Source organism: Sorex fumeus, unplaced genomic scaffold (assembly GCF_029834395.1).
Source record: "Sorex fumeus unplaced genomic scaffold, SorFum_2.1 ptg000061l, whole genome shotgun sequence".
Taxonomy (NCBI): Eukaryota; Metazoa; Chordata; class Mammalia; order Eulipotyphla; family Soricidae; genus Sorex; species Sorex fumeus.
In genome coordinates this window covers 26,458,062-26,479,778 of record NW_026606118.1, presented here as the reverse complement: position 1 = coordinate 26,479,778, position 21,717 = coordinate 26,458,062, and the positions used below count along the sequence as shown (strand labels likewise).

Here is a 21,717-nt window from a genome sequence, read left to right as displayed (position 1 = left end):
TTCCTAGCTGTGTGCAGAAGTAAGCCTTGGCCGAGCTGAAGTGATAGCACAGCAGGTAGGGCATTCGCCTTGCATGCAGCCGGCTCAGGTTCGATTCCCAGCATCCCATATGGATCCCCAAGCACTGCCAGGAGTGATTCCTGAGTGCAGAGTCAGGAGTCAGCCCTGAGCATCACCGGGTGTTACCCCAAAAGCAAAAAAATAAAAAAAAAACTATAAAACAGACAAACAAACAACAACAAAGAAGTAAGCCTTGGCAGTACTTGGGGGGACTGTTTGTGATACCGGGGGATAGAACTGGAGTCTGATGCACACAAGGCTAGTTCCAGTTCCTATGGGATCACTTTTAACCTAATCAGTTATCGGGGAAATTGGGCAGGTATCGGTGGTTATTTGTGCAACCTTTGTCCTAGTGACAGTTTGGGCCACTTCTCTCAATAGGGGGGATATGGGCATATGGGCCCTTTGCAGAAGGAATCTTGGGTGGTAGGGAACATAATCTCTTCCGTCGCACCCAAACCGACAGATGAGAATAAATGGGAGGTAGATGATCCAGTTTGGGAAGGGTTGGATCCCTCAGCATACCTGGGATTGCTCTTCAGACAGGGAGTAGCTTTTTGTTGCTCTTTCTCTCCCTGTCTCTCCCACCCCCAGCAAAACAACAGCGCTTAAAATACTGGCAGTACGAATGCATTGAAGTATGCAGTTAAATGCAGGAACTAGTGAGTCAAGAGAATCCTGCATAGGTCACCGGCTCACGATGAAGAACTCACGTTGTCCGATTGCAGTGTCTGCAGTGGAACCTAGTGCGTTTGCAACAAAGCATTTACTGTGGCAAGTCAGACCCGTCTTGCGGGGGGTGTGTGGTGGCGGGGGGTGCTCCTGCTCTGGGCCTTCAGAAGCAATGCCACAAGGCACCCAAGAGACCTCAGGATTCTGCACGAGGCGGGGCGGGATTCTTTCTTTGGTTGGAAGAGAAAGCGGGGCAGGAACTGCGTGCGGGGCGCGCAGGAAAGGTGGCCTAACGCTCGGCTCCGGATTCCTAGAAGCTTCGGGCGCGGGGCCACCTGGAGTCGGCCCCCTTTCGGGGCGCCTCTCTCCCAATTCCAAGTTTGTCCCTCCTAGGCTTGCAGGGGGGAGTGTGGGCGGTCTCTGTCGTGAGCGTTGAAACTCTTACTTTCCCCAGTTCTTCTTCCTCCTCTTCCTCCTCCTCCTTCCCCCTCTTACTCCCCCCTCCTCCTTTTCCTCCTCTCCTCCTCCTCCTCTTCCTCCCCTCCTCCTCTTCTTCCTCCCCTCCTCCTCCTCCTCTTCCTCCCCCGAGCGGGTCTCTTTGCTTCAGTCACTTCCTCCCCCCACCTCTTCCTCCCCGGGGCGTGGAAGGAGGGAACCGGGGCCCGCGGCGCGCGCTGCACCACTTTTCCGTCGCTGGAGACCAGGAGGCGGGGAGGTGAGCGGGTCCCCCGGGCCAGGTGGCCAGGAGGGAGTTGGGGTGCTGCTAGTGATGTGGCGGTGGTGATCGGGGGTGCGTGGGGACCGAGCCGCTGCAAGGGCGGGGGTCGTGGGAGCCCGCGGAGGGCGTCGGTGGAACCGGGCGCTGGGTGGGGGAGCCCCGGTGGGCGCATCCCCGAGCCCCCCGGCTCTCCCGCAGACTTCCGCACCCCGCTCACGTGACCGTGGGTGGCAGGCGGAGGCGGCGCGACGTGTCCTCCTGGCGCTCGCGGGTGGCCCGGGAGCTGAGCTGGGCACAGCTCGGAGGGGACAAAGCGCCTCCTTCCGGGGTCCCGGGCGGGGAATGGGGATGGTCGCGGGCAGCTCTGGGTGCTCGGGATTGTGTATTTGCAAGGGGGGGCTAGTGAGGGGACCTTAGGGGCTCGCCAAACCGGGGTGCCGGCTGGAGGAGGCATCGGGTCACCGCTCAGGGCGCGGCTGTCGCGGAGACAAAGACACCCCGGAACTCGCCCGCGGCCCCTGATCTGGGGACCCCGGCCAGCACGCACACCCTCTGCCCGGGTGCCGGCGGCTGTGGGGTCCCCAAACCCCCCCGTTCTGGGGCAGGCGCCCAAACTTGGAGCGGTGCGGGTTGGGGGGACCCAACCAGGCTGGCGTGCGCGCCCCGGACGCTCTCCCGGGATTGCGACCCGCCGAAGTGGCCGCCCCTCTGCAGAAAGTTGGCCCCGTCCCCAACGCGCCCGCCCACGTCCCCTCTATTCCTTGCACATTAGAAACAAACAAAAAAATCTCCGTGCAGTGTCTCCAAACTTCACAGCAAACCTTAACGAGCCCAAGAGGGTCGGTCCTTGGGCACCGTAAGGGCCACCAGCAATGCAGAGCTGGAGGGAGAGCATGACAGCGCCCCCAGCCCTTGTTCCACGTTCTTGGGACTCCCACGCACCGTGTCTGGATTCCATCACATTCCAGCCTGCTGGGTCGCCTGCTAGCGTCTGCCGTTCCTTTCCTGTCGCAAGCTTTCACCCCTTTTCACACTTGCTCCTTGTAGGGCCTTTGCCCATTATTTTTAACCATCTTGTTCACAGCATCCCAGGCTGCTACCTTTCTTTATAAAGTGGCCTGGACCTTTCAAAGACCGTGTCACAATAAGTATTTCCATCTGGTTCCAAGTAAATAATAAACAAGCCAGAGCAGGGAGCATAGCGATGATTTCAGACCCTCGTTCTTTTTCTTCTGGTAGGGGTCCAAACAGGGACGCTCTCTGCTTTAGGAACTAGCTCTCAGCATGTCATATTTCATGCCACTTGCTATTAAATTTAGTGCCTTTGGCCTGATGATAACTAGCAGGAAAGAAGATAAAGCCAAGGCTGAAAAAGGTGGTAGAAACAGCATTTAGTTGTGGGGAGTCCCTCCCAGCCAGGTTTATCATTGTAAAACGGAGATTAATAATACATAATTGTCAAGCTTCTTAGAATGTCAAGGAGTCTCAATAACTAATTGTAAACAAATGCTGGTTGGCTTCCCTTCTGAGATTTGCGTGAACATACATCTGCTTAATATGATGCAGATAATTTATGCTCCATGCAATAATAGGATTTCTCCCTTAAATCGCATGGAATGAGAGCTTGGTCCAAATTGGGCAGCCTTTGGTGGGTGGAATGAGTGCAGAACTGTTAGAGCGAGATTATGGGGGGTGGGAAGCTGGAGAATCCGAGGACTAGCCAGGACCTAAATTCTTTTGAACATTTCTTTCTTCCTTTTGTACAGCAGTAACCAGTTTCCTCATCAACCTTCTCAGATGTATAAGACATCTGCATTTTTTTTCTTCCAGTAACAAATTTTGGACTCTCTTTTCAGCTGCTTTTACTCTTTGAGAGTTTCTTCCTTACACAGCTTCCAAATCACCCTTTTTATTGTATCTTCCCAACAGAACAACACAGAAGAGGGACACCTGAGTAAATAAGAAACTTCACTGTGGGCTGGAGATATAGTACAGCAGGTAGGGCGTTTACTGACCCAGGTTCAGTCCCCAGCATCCCACATGGTCCCCCGAGCACCGCCAGGAATAATTCCTGAGTGCAGAGCCAAAAGTAACCCTTGTGCATTGCCGGGTGTGACCCAAAAAAGGAGAAAAAAAAAAGAAAGAAACTTCACTGAGCATTTGGGAACATAGTTCAAATGGTCAAGTTCATAGATAAAGCTTGTGTATGTATGAGGCCTGGGTTAGATCTTCATTATTTTCCAGCACCTTCTCACCTCTTCAGCACCTCTAGGTGTGCCTTCTACAACAATTTAAAGGGAGGAGGGGCTTTGGTGAGAAAAAAAATAGCTCTTCCCTTGGCCAAATTTATGGGTCCAGGTTTTTTAGAGTGCAGGTGACAGAAACTCAAATCAGCACAAGCAAGCTTGCGAAGAATGGATTGGTTCCTGGGATTAGAACCCAGGACTGAAACCCCATCAGTGTTTAATGACTGAGCTGTTCTCTGTTAACTTCATTTCTGGCAAAACCTTCCCACATGGTCGTTATACTCATCAAGGCTGTGCATCTTTGAACCAGTAGGAGAATTGCGTTTTCATTCAGTAATTCTGGCAACATTTCAGGTTGGATCTCATTGTTCTGGAAGGAAACACCTGCCTTCTGCCCCCTTCATTCTTGTGTGAATTGTAACTAGAATCTGGGCAAGGCTTTACCCAAGATAAGTGGGGTTAGAGTTAAAATGAAAGGTCCTTTACAAACAAAATTTAGAATACTAGTTTCAAAGTTGTGGGGCTGCATCTTCACACAAAACAAAATTAAAACAGTATCGCTGTGTACATTTGTGATGTAACAGGATTTTTGCTATCGTTATTCGTGGCTGGTTTTTGATACCTTTTTCAGACTGGCTATGTCCACAGCCTGTCTTTGGAGGTTTTTTTTTTCCTTTTTGGGTCACACCCAGTGATGCACAGGGGTTAGTCTTGCTCTGCACTCAGGAATTATTCTTGGTGGTGCTCAGGGGACCATATGGGATGCTGGGAATCGAACCCGGTTGGCCATGTGCAAGGCAAATGCCCTACCCACTGTGCTATTGCTCCAGCCCCATGCCCTTGGAGTTTTTAATATTGTTCTTTAATATTAAAAGAACAATATTGTTTTAATATTGTTCTTAATTTGTATTTTGGATGTATCATCAAAGATATAATTTACATTAATACAGTGTCTAATAAGTAGAAACTATACTCTTTATATTGGTTTTCTGTGAATACACTAACCTGTAGTTTTCCACTTTTTTTGTATACAAGCTTATTAAATTATAATATTCAAATAATGTGAATATTCATGTAATATAGCAGATGGTTGGGTGCTTTTAATATGAGCTGATAGAAAAATGAGGTACCAATCAATATCCTTTATTTAATATTCTTTTAAAAATATTTTTGGAGGGCCACACTTGGCAGTGCTCGGGAATGACTCCCTGGCTCTGCTTAGGGGTCATGCCTGGTGGTGTTGGGGGGGCCATGTAGTGTTGGTAATTGAATCAGGACTCCTGCATACAAAACATAATCGCTAGCTTTTGAACCATATCCTTAGCAAGATACCGTTCAAAACCAAAAGCTATTTATATACTTTTTGTGTGTGTGTGTGTTTTTTTTGCCATGCCTCTTACTACCTGAGGTCTATTCAGTGTCCTGGGGCTGTGCCCAGTGTCGTTTGGAAGACCTCATGGTGCCAGAGATCAAGCCTGGGCCTCTCACATGCAAAGCATGCCCTCAGCCCACCAAGCCGTCTCTCCAGCTCCTAACCATCTTATTTTGAAAAATTAACAGGACTTCATGACAATCTGTTGAAACCAACTTGTTTCTTCATCAGCCCCAGATAAACCGTTGATGCAGACTCCACATTTGTAACGCCTTGTGTGGTTTGAAAAGCTTAAGATTTGAAAGCAGACAGCAGCAATGCATGTTTTGCCTAGTTTCCACCTCGAGTTTCTGCCCCTGGTGGTGTCTTGCTTATAAATGATTGCCTTTTAAAGGCAGCGGGTCTTCCTTTACTATCTTTCCCCTATATGGTGTGGGGTTTCATCTCTCCCTACCTGCTCTTTCCTGAGTCTGGCTGTTTCTCTCCTTTCACTTTCTGTTGCTGTTTGCTTGCCTCCTTGACCTTACTATTTCTCTGACTGGATGCTCTTCCACCTCCTGCCACCTCCTGCCACCTCCAGCCACCTTCTGCCACCTTTTCCTCCCCTTCCTTCTCCTCCTTCTCCCTTCCTCTTCCACCACCACCCCTACCTCCTCTCTGTTCCCCCCTTATATCAGCAACCAGGGTACACCTCCCACAGCTGTACTGCTATCATCCCCACCCTCTCACCCCCTACCCCCCAAATGTTGTTGCTTCGTTTCATCTAAAACCAGTATTTACCGGGGCTTGACTTTTGGTATCCAATCTGCAGGAGGAAGTTGTGTCCAAGCAGGGGCTGGGATGGGATGTGGGGTGTTAGCCAAGAAGGGAAGAAGAGTCAGAATAGGAATCCAGGAGACCGTGTGTGTGTGTGTGTGTGTGTGTGTGTGTGTGTGTGTGTGTGTATGTGTGTGAAGGCTGGGAGTGAGGAGACCGGGAGCATTCGAACGCTAAGGAGAAGCTCTGTGTAGTTGCCACCTGGAGTTTAACGGGGAACATGAAGGAGGCAGAAACCAGCCCAGGGAGGACTTGGGGAGCCAAGCCAAGTCTCAGGGCTGATTTCTGCTGGCCGGTGCCTTCACGAGAGAGGAGTGGCCTTCCCCACAAGCTGCCCATAAAACTAGGTGGCCCTTGGCACTGCCCTGGGGAAGACTGCATCGGATCCGGATGGCCTTTGAATGTCATCTGAATGTCATCCTTACAAAATGCAACAGGAAGGAGTGTGGTGTTTATCTTGCTTCCAACTCCTACCCCAGGAAATGCTCCTTTTGTGCCTCTGCTTTTGCGCCCACTGCTCCCTTTTGTACAGCCCACCCTTCCCCACTGCATACGGCGTCCTCTCCCTACCCAGAGACTGCTGCAACACCTTTGTTGACTTGCCCCCTGGGTACTCACCACTCCCAGGGTATTTGTTTTGTCACTTTTCCAAGCCTTTCTGGGCACGCGGAGGGGGAACTTCCTCCTCTGGTCCGGTATTATCCTTGGATTTTGGGTGCCAAACAGAGCATCCTGGGGAATAGGGGCATAGAGTTAACAGCAACTTGGAGAATCACTGCATTCTCCTCAGTGGACCACAGACTCAGCGGGGACTTCCACAAGGGGCTGTTTTAATGATTGAGGGGGAAATGAAGGTTCTCGAATGCTGTGTACTTTTACAGTAGGATTCTTAGAAGATGAAAGTGATAGATCAATGGTGACCAATGATCCATGAAATAAAGGACTCTTGGATTATCAAGATGTGCTAATGAAATGTGGATGTTGTAATAACGCACACTTATTTTTTCTTCCCTTAGGAAGCCATGAATGTGGATCACGAAGTTAACCTCTTAGTGGAGGAAATTCATCGTCTGGGTTCAAAAAGTAAGTATTCGGCCAGAGGGAGATGGTACAGGATTTAAGGCACTGACCTACATGCAGCCAACCCTGGTTTGATCTCTGGATGGCATATGGTTCCCTGAGCATTGCCATGAGTAAACCCCAAGCGTGGCTGAGTATGATCCTGAAATCCAAAAACAAACAAAAGTAAGTATTGGATTGAAGAGAGAGCATTTGTTTCCCTGAGCGTTACCACGACTAACCCTCAGGCATGACTGGGTATGCCTGCCCCCCAATCCAAAAACAAACAAAAGTCAGTGTTGGGTTCAAGAGAGAATAGGAAGTAAAGTGCTTGCCTTCATGCAGCTGTCCAGGGTTGAGCTTTGTTACCTTATATATAAGATTCCCTGAGTAACTGCCAGGGGTCATTCCCGAGCACAGAGCCAAGAATAAATCCTGACACTGCCAGATGTGGGCCAAGCTTTCCCCTCTCCCAAACAAAAATAAAAAGTCAGTATTCTGACATGGATACCTAGTACCTTGTGTCCTCAGAGCAAACAAACCGAATTTGTGGTAGGAACCTAGGAAGGGATCACCTAGGGCTTCAGGACAGCCAGAGAACAGCTAAGAACTGGCAGGTAAGAACTACCCTCAGCTGGGAAGTGGTTTCCCATGACACACCAGGCGTTTGGTTACTGTGATTCTGGGGCAGAGTATGGTGGAGCTATTTCATTATCCTCCACCATAGCAGAGCGATAGCACAGTGGGTAGGACGTTTGCCTTGCACAAGGCTGAACCGGGTTCGATTCCTCCGTCCCTCTCGGAGAGCCCGGCAAGCTACCGAGAGTATTCCACCTACATGGTAGAGCCTGGTAAGCTCTCCATGGCGTATTCAATATGCCCAAAACAGTAACAACAAGTCTCACAATGGAGACGTTACTGGTGCCTGCTTGAGTAAATCGATGAACAATGGGAGGACAGTGCTACAGTGCTACATTGGGAGAAAGGTACTGCTTTAATTTGGCTGCAGAGTAAATGGATGGAATCATATTCAAATTTCTGTTGTCATCATTTTTCAGACTTCCAAAGGTTTAGGGACTCAGATCGACATGAAACTGAATGGTCCCTGTTTTTCCAGACTCTTGAGTTTTGTGCATCTGGGCATGTGCCAACCCAGGGCTGGATTCGCCCTCCCTCTGCCAGCCTTTCACAGCAGCTTGCAGGTAGCTGCTGGTGAAGTCACTGCAATTAGTGAGGCATGGTGTAAATTTCTGTCCTTCTCCTTTGGAGTGAAAGCGACTGCTTCCTTGCAGCTTTCAGTAGTTGATGCCTCTCAGAGAAGAAATGCTAAAGTTAGGGGATCTTTTTCAGAGTTTCAAGAGCAATAGACGTATTTAGCAACAGCTAGGATAATGGAATTTAAAGTTTAGAAACATCATATAGGTGAAAAGAAATTTTAAAAAGGTAACTCACAGTCAGTGCAATAGTATGGCTGGTAGGGCATTTGCCTTCCATGTGGTCAACCCAGGTTTGGTCCCCAGCACCCTGGATGGTCTCCCAAGCCCACCGGGAGTGATCTCTGAGCTCAGGGCCAGGAGTAAGCCCTGATCACCTCTGGATGTGGCCCCAAACAAAAAATGAATAAACAGAAAGGTACCTCAGGAGAACTGTTGTGTTAGTATAGCTTGATTATCTGTTCTCTTAATTGTGTTTGCTGAAATAACAGACAGTTATGTCTTAATGTTTCACTAGTCAAACTGAAATTGCAGGGCATGCTCTGACAATGTTAACATGAAGCCATTCACAGTAAATGTCCCTGTGTCAGTTTGCTATTACTGCTCTATCAACAGTGACAACCCATTTAATATCTTAACCGTTATGTAGTTTATAAGTCTGATTTAGCCTTGTTCAGTTACTATAACAAAATGCCCCTGGGCTGGAGAGTTAGTACATGGGTAAGACTTCTGCCTTGCATGCAGCTGATCCTGCATCAATCCGGGGCACTGCATATGGTCTCTTGAGCTCTACCAGGAGGATCCTCTGAGTACAGAGCTAGGAGGAAGACTATGCACTGCTACTGGGTGTGGTGCCTAGTACCTCCCTCCAAACAGCCTTTCCTCCCTCCCCCCTCCGCATCAAAGAATACCCAATTTCACACGCTCATTCAGATAGTCTGGGATAATTTCCTTATCAGTAGCTCAGTAGCACTGTCCTCCCATTGTTCATTGATTTGCTTGAGCGGGCATCAGTAATGTCTCCATTGTGAGACTTGTTGTTACTGTTTTCGGCATATCAAATATGCCACGGGGAGCTTGCCAGGCCCTGTCGGGCAGGCGCGATACTCTTGGTAACTTGCCGGGCTCTCCGAGAGGGATGGAGGAATCGAACCTGGGTTGGCCTTGTGCAAGGCAAACACCAAACCCATTGTGCTATCGCTCCACCTTCTCCTCTGTAACCCTCCCCTTTACCTTTCCCCTATAGTCCTCCCCCACAAACCTACTCCTATAACCCCCCACAACCCTCCCCCTATAACCCTTTCCTTTACCCTCCCCTGTAACCCTCCCCTATTTCAGTACCTTAATTTAATTATATCTTCAAAAGGCAGGTAAAAGAGCATTCATGGGGGTGTGGGATTAGGATATTAGGGTTTTTTTAATTCAATTTTATTTTTATAAGGGAGTTCACAATATTTGATTCCATTTAATATTTGAACACCAATCCACCACCATTACATCTTCCTGCCACCATATTTCATGTTTCCATCCCAAACCCCAACTCCTGCCCAATGCAGGACCAAAGTAATTAGTTTTGTATTATTGTTATAAATAAACCACTGAAAATGTTCCAAAATAGTTTCTTTAGAGGAAAGTATGTGAAGATTGTTATATTTCACCCAGGGACCATTAAGCCCTTCTATAAGCAATTACTAGCATGTTGTTAAAGGTTGAGCCTTGTGTGCATATATATATATAGATATATATATGTATGTCTGTAAAAATATATTTCTCTCTAAAACTGGTTGTCTTCTACTTTAAAATATAAACCTCATCAGATGTGGTATGCTACTCTTGAAATATGAGTGGTGTGAGGTATGAGATGTCCAGGAATAGGTTCATTTGTGGGTGAGACTCGGCCCGAGCGTGTGAGAGCGGCTATGAGCATGGTTGTGGTTGAGTTCTGGAGGTTTTTGGTGCTGGGTCTGGGTCCCTTGGGGTGGAGAGGGGCCTCATCCACCCTCCTTCGGGGTGCCCCGAATAAAACAGCCTGGTGTAGGGTCCAGTGGCATGGCTATGGCAAATCTTTTTATGCTCTCTTTCAAGAGATTTTCAGATATTAGGTTTTGAGGACCAGTATTCTTCTAATCACCTCCCCTTTTTTGGTCTTCTTTAATAACCTTGGTTTTACAATGCATTTAGTCATCACTACTGAGCTATACCAAGAAAAGATAGACAGAAGTTTTTGTTGCCTCAACAATCAAGTGAGCTGAGTTGAAAATTGCACATGTGTATATGCCACTGTTATAGACTCACATTGGATAAGGTGTTTTTCTTTTCCTAAGGGATCTTAGTTGAGAAAAACAGATCACCAAGCAATTATTTAGAAAAAATAGTACAAACAACTGTGAAGTGCTGTGTTTCTCTGCACAATCCTAAGAACCTGATTTTTGAAACTGTGGTGGTCGGGGATACCCTATGAATTCCTTGGCTGGCAGGAAGGACTGCCGTGTGGAGGACGGGTCTGCTGAGGAGGAAATGCAGGAGTAGACTTGGCATTTTCGTAGAATTCTGAGTAAGCAATGAAGAATGGGGTTTATTTAATTCTCCAATTGAAGGAATAATTGATCCGGGTTCCAGTTTTCTCTTCCAATTTTCACCATGCTACTGTGGTGGACGTTTTGTTGATGTTCTTCTTTTCTTTTATAGGCTCTACCCAGACTGCTTGGGGGCTGCTTTGAGCTCTATGCTAGGGATTAGGGGTGAGGAACAGGTGGTTTTGTGGAGCCAGGAATGGAAACTGGATGTACAAATGGTGTCCCACATGCAGAACATCTGCTCAGCCATCTCTCAGGCCACTAGTGCTGGTAGGAGTTTGGAGAGGTGTTTTTTTTTTTTTTTGTTCTTTTTTTTTTAATTTCAAATCCCAGTAGTAATCTCTTTTTGGTATAGAGACTCCACTTGGTAATATTTCAGGGGCTACTCTCAATTCTGTGCTTGGGGTCACTCCAGCAGTGCTCAGGGTGACATGTGGTATTGAGGATTCAACTCGGGCCTCCCAAAATATACAGCAGGTGCTCAGCCCATTGAGCTATTTCTCTGGCCCTGTATTGTTAAACTTTTTAAAGGTGTCTGTGAAGATTTGTAGGATTTTCTTCTCTCTTGACTCTTTCTCCATGTCAGCTTAGTAGTCATTGGTCTGGTTTAACTTGCATTAAAATCTCACACTTTTTAAGGGCCGGGGGTAGCTCAAGACGGGAAGCAACGGGCTGGAGCAATAATAGCACAGCAAGTAGGGCATTTGCCTTGCAGGTGGCTGACCCAGGTTCGATTACCAGCATCCCATATGGTCCCCTGATCACCGCCAGGAGTGATTCCTGAGTGCAAAGCCAGGAGTAACCCCTGAGCATCATCAGGTGTGACCCAAAAAGCAAACAAAAAAGACGGGGAGCAGATGTCTAGCATGTGTGATTCCCTGAATTCAATCCCAGGCACTGCACAGCCCTCTGAGCTCTGCAGGTCTGACCCTAGTGGCCCCAGTAGTGCCAAAGGTGATCTCTATAAACAAAATAAAATAGAAGTCTAATGTCTGCATCACTAGATAGTATCATTATTCTACTAGGGTAAACTGAAATGTCTCTTCAAAATTAGGAGCTTTACAAACCGGAAGACTACAGAGTAATTATTATTCCTTCTGTGAGGGTAAAAATACTTGGAACACTGCAACTTCACCAGGCCTCTTCACTGCCCTGGTCCTGGTAATATATGACTTAATTGAGTTGGAAAGCATCCATGGAAAAGGGTTGTCTACTGACATGTTATTGTTAATTACTTAAGTTGCCCCCAGAATAATGTTGACCAATCTGCATTTTGACTCTGATGACTGATATGAGACCAATTGATCTAGGATGTCTTAGATGAAGTTGATAAGGATGAATTTGGTTTTACCTGTTTCTTTGGAAATAAAAAAAATTTTTTTTACAGTGATTTCTCATCTGGTAGAAAATGATGGCGTGGTTGAAGATTATTTGGAGATTTATATTCATTCATTCAACAAATAGCTATCTGTGTATTCAAGTGCAGGAAATGTGAGATTGAGCAAAATTCCATCTCAGCTCAGAGGCTCTAGATGGACTAGAAGTTCATGCTGGAAAGTGGTTAGGGTTGGGGGTTATGGGGGGATCTGGGGGGTGAATGCCGGCTCCTCTTTTTTGGTAACTGCTGTGTGAGCTTGGAAACTTTACCAAACATTTCTCTGCCTTGTTTTTCTTACTAATAAAACAGTCACCTTCTATTTCAATGATATTAAAGACCCCATTTTTCCATACTTCAAAATCTTCTATAGGATGTTTCTTAGATACATGGTGAACTGGCAGTTTAATTGGAACAAAAAAAAAAAGGATGGTTCTTGGATCAATTTTCTCTTAGTAATTGAAACAAAATTAATTTATTAAATTTTAATGACTATAAAATGCATTGGACAGTTCCAGCAACATGACACATTCTTAATAAATGATAGTGATTATCATTGTAATTGATGGTGAATGCTTTGATAGACATATACTCTATTTAATTTTATCATTTCTTTTGGGTTTCTAGGTCACACCCAGCAGAGCTCAGCATCTACTCCTGGTTCTGGCTTAGGGCTCATTTCTTTTTGTTTGTTTTTTGTTTTTTGCTTTTTGGGTCACACCCAGCGATGCACAGGGGTTACTCCTGTTTCATGCACTCAGGAATTACTCCTGGCAGTGCCCGGGGGACCACATGGGATGCTGGGAATCGAACCCGGGTTGGCCGCGTTCAAGGCAAACGCCCTACCCGCTGTGCTATTGCTCCAGCACCCAAGGGGTCACTTCTGCTGGAGCTCGGGGTCCATGCAGTGCTGGGATAAGACCTGAACGTTGGGCTTGCAATGCATGCACTCTGTCCCTTTGAGCTATGTCTCTGGCCTCTGATATGGAATCAACTCTGGAAGAAGAAATTACAGTGAACTTCTTGAAACCTCTCGGAGAAGGGAATGCTTGAGTCCAATTCTGTAGAAAAAAGACTTAGCAGGGCAGGACTCTGAGATGCTTGGGCAGAACATCCAGGAGAGAGCTCTTATGCCCCCAGGTGTAGCAAGATTTTGCCCCCCCCACCCCATTTATTTGTGGTGACAGAAATTGAACTGAGGTTTCAGCTTGCTACTGAGCCATACCCCTGGCCCTGATTTCTTTTACTTTTCAGCAGGGAGGTGGTGGTATGAATCTATACCCAAAGCTGCTCAGGGGGCCATGCATGCAGTACCCAGCATTCAATTTGGGGTGCCCACATTTAAAGCATGAATCCCAGGCCTTTGAACCCTCTCCCCAGCCCCATAATAATTCGTTCTGAGTGCATACAAATTATTGGGCTGGAGACTAGTGAGAGAAAAGTGTATGCGCCTTTAAAACTATCTTTTCTATGGGGCCACACACTCCACTTTATTGGAAGATGATAACCATAAAATTATTAAAACAGGGCCTGAGAGATAATACTGCCGGGAAGGCACCTGCCTTGCACATGTCTGACCCTGCTTTGATCCCTGACACTGCATATGGTCCAATCACTGCCAGGAGTTAACTCTAAGGACAGTGCCAGGAGGAAGCCCTAAGCGGCAGTTCCCCCTCACCTCATCCTCCTCTCTCCCCAACCCCCACAAGTTAAAGTAGAAGGAAAACATTCAGGTTTGCTTTTTTTTTTTTTGATATTTTAGACCAACCCAGTGGTGCTTAAGGGATGCTGTTCTTGGGGGAACCACTCAGTGTCAAGAAGGGCGTTTGCCTTGCATGTGGCCGACCCAGGTTTAATCCTCAGCATCCCATATGGTCCCCTGAGCACCACCAGGAGTAATTCCTGAGTGCAGAGCCAGGAGTAACCCCTGAGCATCGCTAGGTGTGACCCAAAAAGCAAGAAAAGAAAAGAATCAAATCTAATCAAATCATAGTATAGCAGGTAATGTTGTCTTGCACACGGCTGATCCAGGTTCGATCCCAGCATCCCACATGGTCCCCTGAGCACTGACAGGAGTGATCCCTGAATGCAGAGCCAGGAGTAACCCCTGAACACTGCCACATGTGGCCCAAAAAATAAGAAAACAACAAAAGTATTGAGTGCGGAGAATTAAACCCAGGTGTCCTGCATGCAAAGTCTGTCCTTAGCCTTGAGCTATCTCTCCAAGCCTTTGCTAGGTTTTTTTTTTTTTTTAAAAAAAACTCTGTGTCATCCTTCCCTTTATTGTATTTATTTATGGGGATTATATGCAGCAGTGCTGGGGAGCCCAGGACTGGGCTTAAGGCCATTCTCAACAATGCTGGGGTCACTAAGACCACCCTTGCATTGTTTGGGGGTGTGTGTCCTGCTATACTGTTGAACTCGGGGTGTCTCACATACTAGACATATACTCTATCTCTTGAGGTATCTCCCAGACTCTTTTTTTTTGTTTTGTTTTGCTTTTTGGGTCACACTTGGGTGATGTTCAGGGGTTACTCCTGGCTCTGCACTCAGGAATCACTCCTGGCGGTGCTCGGGGGACCATATGGGATGCTGGGAATTGAACCCGGGTAGGCCACGTGCAAGGCAAACACCCTACCTGCTGTGCTATCGCTCCAGCTCCTCCCAGACTCTTATATTCCCCTTTGAGGTATTTTTAGGATATACCCAGTGGTGCTCAGGGCTTACTCCTGACACTGTGCTCACAAGTCATCATTCCTGGCAGGCTCAGAGGACCATATGGAATGCTGGGGTTCCATCTTCGGTCAGCTGCACAAGGCAAGCACCCTGCCCAGTGTACTACACTCCCAACCGATCTTCTGTAAAGTCCAGAAGTTTCCTCTCATTGTTGTAGCTCTGAGTCATATTGTATTCCGAACTCTCGGATGCAGGATTTCTGCTGTTCTCGACATCCTGCTGTTTGATCAGGGAGATTTGCTTGTTTAGTGTCTACTTCTTTCCTCGTGGGAATTAAAGCAACTTCTCTGAAAACTTGCAAGTGTTTCTAGAAAGGGATCTAATAAGTGCTCTTTTTTCTGCCTCTAGTATCTAGCGCAACAGAGAAATCTGTTAAGCCTTGGGTTGAGCAACTCAGGAACGCTGGACAATGGCCTGGTGCCTCTCACTGGAATGACCAGCCTCTTGGTGCTGGATGCAGCTTTGAGAGGAAAGAGAGGGAAGCAGGCACAGGTTCAAGCCCTTGGACAAGCAGATACAAAACTCAGCAGTAGGCCTTTACTTTTCTGTCATGTCTTGCCACAGTTTGAAATTTCATTTGTATGAAGAAACAAACTATAACGTGTTTTATTGTTTTGTTTTTGTTTAGGGACCATCCCCAGCTGTCCAGCTGTGCTCAGAGCCTACTCCTAGCTCTGTGCTCTGGGGTTATTCCTGGCAGTGCTCAGGGAACCATATGTGATGCTGGGAATTGGCTGTTGGCTAGGCAATGCCTTATCTCCTCCAGCCTCCTAGTTTTTAACCTTCATGTTCAAAAACTGGCCTCCAAGCTAGAAAATGTAGCGCTCTTGGTAAATCTAGTTGTTTTCCTGCCCCCACTCTCCCCTACTTCTAATACCCCAATTTCTTCACTGACGTGGCGGAGGTGGGGGTGGGGTGGGGAGTTGGGTTGAGTGCTTTTAAAATGCACTAAGAGAAACACTGCTTCAAAAGGTGGATTTCTCTGGTGTTACTTTAGCACAGTGGTAGGGAGTTCGCCTTACAAGCGGCCAACATGGCCGACCCGAGTTCGATTCCTCCGCCCCTCTCGGAGAGCCCGGCAAGCTACCGAGGGTATTCGATGTGCCAGACACAGTAACAACAAAGTCTCCAATGGAGACATTACTGGGCCCGCTCGAGCAAATCGACGATCAACGGGAGGGCCTTTACCTTTTTTACCTTTACCTTTAATCCATTTAACAACAATCCTCCCAATTAAAAGCCAGTGAGTAAGGTGTTTGCTTTGCGGACGACCCCGGTTCGATCCCCGGCATCCCATATGGTCCCCCAGCACTGCCAAAAGTGATTCCTGAATGCAGACCCAGGAGTAACCCCTGAGCATCGCTCAGTGACCCCCCCAAAAAAGAAAAAAAAATTTTAAAAAACCCAGTAATGTGTACCTAGAGTGTGCAAGGGTAGGGCCTGAGCACTTTTGGCTTCTATAAATGTTCTTTGGTTTCCATGCAATTTCTGTTCAGATAATGTTAAGGTCAAGAGGACTCTTTGTTTTTACTTCATTTTTCTTTTCTCTTCTTTTCTTTTCTCTTCTTTTCTTTTCTTCTTGGGCCACACCCAGGGATGCTCAGGGGTAACTCCTGGCTCTGCACTCAGGAATCTCTCCTGGCAGCTTTCAGGGGACCAGATGCCAGAGATCCAACCCGGGTCAGCCACATGCAAGGCAAATGCTATACTATCTCTCTCACCCCTGGTTCATCATTTTTTGACTCAGGGAAATCAGTGGACTGAATTTGACTGTTGGCTTGAATTTGTAATTCCTGGTTAAATCATTGTTCAGCATTTATAAAGATTATGCAAATCTGCTGAACATAAGGGCAAGGAGACAGACTTTGCATGTGCTAACACTGTGTTTTCTCACATTAGATGCTGATGGGAAGTTAAGTGTGAAATTTGGGGTTCTCTTCCGAGATGACAAATGTGCCAACCTCTTTGAAGCCCTCGTGGGAACTCTCAAAGCTGCAAAAAAAAGGAAGATTGTGACCTACACAGGAGAACTGCTTTTACAAGGGGTTCATGACGACGTTGATATTGTGTTGCTGCAAGATTAATGTGTTTTGCTTATCTTTGCTTAGCTTTAAGTTTTGTTTTTGGCAAACTGGATATTTAAATAGCCAGGGGCAGACTGATGGGCAGACTTATTGTATTTTTACAGGACATTGTTAAAAATGGAGACTCATGTTTTGGAAATCTGTCCTTTTTTATATCTTCAAAATGTATGTGTGGCACTGTAAAATAAGATCTATTATTTTTCTCAGGAATCTGGTTGGAAAACCGAGGCCACGGATTATTTTGGTGGGATGGGGGAATTGTGTGTTTCAAAAACCATTCCTAGATCATTTCTACAGATACTTGACATTCTGTGAAAATAAGCAAAACTGCAGACCAGCTACCCCTTCGGAATATTAAAATGTTTATGTAATAAAACCTGTAGTGATCCTAAAATTGCTTCACTGCCTTATTCTGTTATTTAATATTTATGTGCATCCCAGAATCGACTTTTCATATCAAGATTAGGTAATGAGGCTTCAAGTTATTTACATTTCAATAAAAATTCTGTTTAAAATATGGAATTTCTAAAACAGGAAGATTTAGTATTATGTATGATTGGACCTAACAAAAATGATAATGGTAATACATATTGGGACTATATACTGGGTTTGGTGCTATGTGAGGAAACAAGCCAAAAACCTTACTTCATTTTAGTTAAATTTTATTAGTTTTTAGGCCACACCTGGTGGGGTCAGGGCTCACTCCTGGCAGTTCTCTGGGGAACCATGCAGTGCTGGGGATGGACTTTGGCCCTCCCTCATACAAATCACGTGCCTTCCTGTTGAGCTATCATCTCTCTGGCTCAAAACTTTTCTTTCTACTTAGATTAGTTAGACTCACCTGATATCATGCAAGATCGTCTGTGACAGCATGTTGCAAGTTGCAGTACAAAACTGGAAATTATACGGTATACCCAGAAGGATAGTCTTAGTGAAAAGCCACAGCAGTTAGAAAATGTATAAAAGAGGTTGGTTTTGCACTGTATTGGATTATCTGAGAGCCAGCAAAGCTTGATCCTCAGAAAGGACAGGTGCCTCCACGTGCTGGGACATTAGGGAGAACAGTAATTCAGATTGGGGAACTGAGGCAGGGCTAGGGAAGCCAGTGGGAGGAGCTTGTTCAGAAGCTGGAGCAGGACCGTGCCTGATGAAGGGATGGTTAGCCAAGGTTCTTGGCACTTGTGATGAGGATGGATTGTAGCGAATGGAAGATGTGGTTGGGTGCGTTTTACAAGCACCAGGTATCTGGCCTTGAGTCTCACCCAATCCCCAAGAGTTATCACCTAACTGTAGCAGCTAGCCCTCACTGGGATTGGGCCAGGGCAAGGCAGAGTTGGAAAAGTGGTAGGTCAGTAATGCCAAACTTTATGTGATTGGACCATCCTCTTAAGCCAAGACCCTCTATAAAGCATGTGTGTATTTGGCAATAAAGTGAGCAGCCATGGGCTGTCTCCCGAAATGGTTTCTCCGCACACCAGTCATTCTTTGCCCCGTGTTTGCCCGGACCTGGTGTGTAACATGTTTGGGTGCATTGGGGAAAAACTGTTCCCCAACACAGATGTGTCCTCTAAAACATTGATCAAGAATCTCAGGGCTAGAGCAATAGCATAGATGGTAGGGCGTTTGCCTTGCACCCAGCTGACCCAGGTTCGATTCTCAGCATCTTATATGGACTCCAGCACCGTCAGGAGTAATTCCTGAGTGAATGAGCCAGGAATAACCCCTGTGCATCGCCGGATGTGACCCCAAAAACACCCCCCTGTGTCTTAAGCATTCCATTTAAGATGAATTTAACAAATTCTAAAACTCTTTGTGTACAAGGTGACATTATGATGCTTACTCTTATACCTAGGTCATTTGGGAAAGCATTTAAAAACAAAACTACATGGAGGGTTGGAAAAATAAAATGATGCACCAATTTTTAATTAAGTTTGTGAAATTTAAACACACCTTGCAGGTCGGGAAGGAAATGCTAAAATCATTATTTGGTAACAAAGCGTGGTCTCCTTGTTATATTTTCTCTCTTTTTTAGTTTAGTTAGCAGTTGATTTTTTTTTTTTTTTTGCTTTTTGGGTCACACCCGGCTCTGCACTCAGGAATCACCCCTGGTGGTGCTCAGAGGACCATATGGGATGCTGGGAATCGAACCCAGGTTGGTCGTGCTCCAGCCCCAGTTTAGTTAGCAGTTTTATTTGAGGCATGTGATTTACAATAATGTTCATGATGGGGTTTCAAGATTGCAACATCCACACCCCACCCTCAATCACAGTGTCTGCTTCCTTCCACCATTGTTTGAGCCCCACCCCTATTCTTCATGCTAGCACATTTTAAAGGAAATTTAAATATCCTTTCTCTTGTAACACAAACCCAATTCAAGTTACATTAAATAACAATAAAATTGACTGGCTTGTAATAGTTCTGGCTAGTGTTTATTGAACATTTGCTCTACCAGTCCTCATAGGCCTTATAAAGCAGCACTGTAGCACTGTCTTACTGCTGTTCATCGATTTGCTTGAGCAGGCACCAGTAATGTCTCCATTGTGAGACTTGTTACTGTTTTTGACATATCAAATATGCCACTGGAGCTTGCGTAGCTCTGCCGCCCGGGCAAGATACTCTCGGTAGCTTGCCGGGCTCTCCGAGAGGGGCAGAGGACTCAAACCCGTGTTGGCCGTGTGCAAGGCAAACGCTCTACCTGCTGTGCTATCACAGAAGAACAGAATTATCACCAAACTAAACAACACATTTAAAATAAACATCTTACAGAATTATGAGTTCTTTTCACTCATAATTCTGTACGAAAAGAACTCATATAAAAGAACTCATAAACTCCGAGTGAAAAGAACTCATATAAAATAGGGATTAATATTAATTCCTATTTTATGGGCAAGGGAAGAGATTCACAGAGAAGATAAATAATTTGCCCATGTTTTCCTAGCTAGAAAGTGGTGAAATTAGAAATCCAGCAAGTCCTGCATGGACTCTTGTCAAGACTGGCTCTGGAGGGGTGCTGGATCAATAGCACAGTGGATAGGGTGTTTGCACGAGGCCAACTCAGGTTTGATTTCCAGCATCCCATATGGTTCCCTGAGCACTGCCAGGAGTAACACCTGAGTGCACAAGTCAGGAGTAACCCCTGTGCATTGTGAGATGTGACCCAAAAAGAAAAAAAAGAAAAAAAAAGACTGACTCTGGGGGCTCAAAGTTGTAAAAACTTAACCCCCGCGCCATTTTGTTTTTTATTGGCTCTGATACTCTCACTCAGAGTTTTCGTTTATTTTTACAGTTAATTTAGTTTCCTGCATAAGCCGGGGAAAAAGCCAGTTGGGAGTTGCAAACCCACATGCTCTGAGGTGAACAACTATAGTGGAGAGAGTTGGTTCTACTTATGAGTTCTAAGAAAGAAACCCTGCCCAGTTGAGGATTAGACTAAGCCCCTATAACTTTTACCACTTTTACTAGAAGAAAGCGATGCAATGGATTGATAGGTCCATGTCACATATTTGTTTCCAAGTGGGATGGGACAGGGTAGTGTCCTTCAAAGCCTCTCTTCAAAGGGAAGGGGCATGTTCCTAAAGAAACAATACCATAAGGATACCATAAGTGATGGAGATGATGTAGAAGTGGCAGCAGTGGTTCTCTGTTCATTCCTGATCCCCACATTCTTCCATATTTTCAAGAATAAAAATATTGGAGTAATAAAAGATGCCCAGTTGGAAAGTAGAAAAGTTATTGGAAAGTAGAAGAGAGAACAAAAGGAACTCTCAAGTGGGGAGGAACTTAGTATAGGACTAAGTTTAAAGTAAAAGCTTTGTGTAGACCTTTTAAAAGGCCCTTTGCATTTCTTATCAAGTATTTCAGAGAATTCAGGGAATGCCCCGGGGGTCGGGCTGGTTTGAGTGTTTCTGGCCATCTCCCTCAGGTATTGTTCATTACCATAGACTCCCTGTGAGCCAAAGCTCTGGGGGCAGAATTTTAATGGTTAACTCCCTGTTTATCAGAAAAGCCCAGGAATTTGCAAAAGGTCAAAAATGTAGGATGACTTTTCCCTTCTGCGGCCATCGCTGAAGTGGTAACTGCCAAAATGAAGTTCAATCCTTTTGTGACTTCTGACCGGAGCAAGAACCGTAAGAGGCATTTCAATGCACCTTTCCACATTCGTAGGAAGATTATGTCTTCCCCTCTTTCCAAAGAGCTGAGACAGAAGTACAATGTGAGATCCACGCCCATCCAGAAGGACGATGAGGTTCAGGTTGTGAGAGGACACTACAAAGGTCAGCAAATTGGCAAAATAGTCCAGGTTTACAGAAAGAAATATGTTATGTACATTGAATGAGTCCAGCGGGAGAAGGCAAATGGCACAACTGCCCATATGGTGCATTCACCTCAGTAAGGTGGTTATCACTAGACTAAAACTGGACAAAGATCGCAAAAAGATCCTTGAACGCAAAGCCAAGTCTCGCCAAGTAGGAAGGGCAAATATAAGGAAGAAACACTTGAGAAGATGCAGAAATAAAGTTATATACAACTTGATTAAAAACTGTAAAATGAAAAAAAAATGTAGGATGGGCCAGCCCAAAGCTGAACTGCTCACAGCAGCTGGCAAGGGGAAACTGAGGCTTCCTTTTTCGGTGGGAACAACAGGTTCACTATAGATAGAAGAGACCTATAAGCAATGGATGCATAGAGCTATGTGGCATAAAGAAAAAGATAAATGAGAAGGAAAATTAAAAAGCTACCATGGCCTGTGGCCTCAGGGACTTCCAGCAAGGCATCAAGAGAGACAGGG

General features: G+C 45.9%; 1 protein-coding gene and 1 pseudogene across 1 annotated transcript; both read left to right on the top strand.

Annotated features, from left to right (window-relative positions):
- The first annotated feature begins 1,308 nt into the window (after positions 1 to 1,308).
- ABRACL (ABRA C-terminal like) lies at positions 1,309 to 17,333 on the top strand. Its single transcript, XM_056126235.1, has 3 exons — positions 1,309 to 1,447; positions 6,901 to 6,967; positions 16,744 to 17,333. The coding sequence occupies exons 2-3, from the start codon at positions 6,907 to 6,909 to the stop codon at positions 16,926 to 16,928; spliced, it is 246 nt and encodes an 81-aa protein (XP_055982210.1). The 5' UTR covers positions 1,309 to 1,447; positions 6,901 to 6,906; the 3' UTR covers positions 16,929 to 17,333.
- Positions 17,334 to 20,976: 3,643 nt separating this feature from the next.
- LOC130034601 (60S ribosomal protein L26-like) lies at positions 20,977 to 21,444 on the top strand (annotated as a pseudogene).
- Positions 21,445 to 21,717: the final 273 nt, after the last annotated feature.

Bases quoted from the DNA above. Each gene is read 5' to 3' on its own strand.
- ABRACL (XM_056126235.1), top strand. From the start codon at position 6,907: ATGAATGTGGATCACGAAGTTAACCTCTTAGTGGAGGAAATTCATCGT. The intron at 6,968-16,743 runs GTAAGTATTCGG...TTCTCACATTAG, and splicing joins TCATCGTCTGGGTTCAAAAA to ATGCTGATGGGAAGTTAAGT.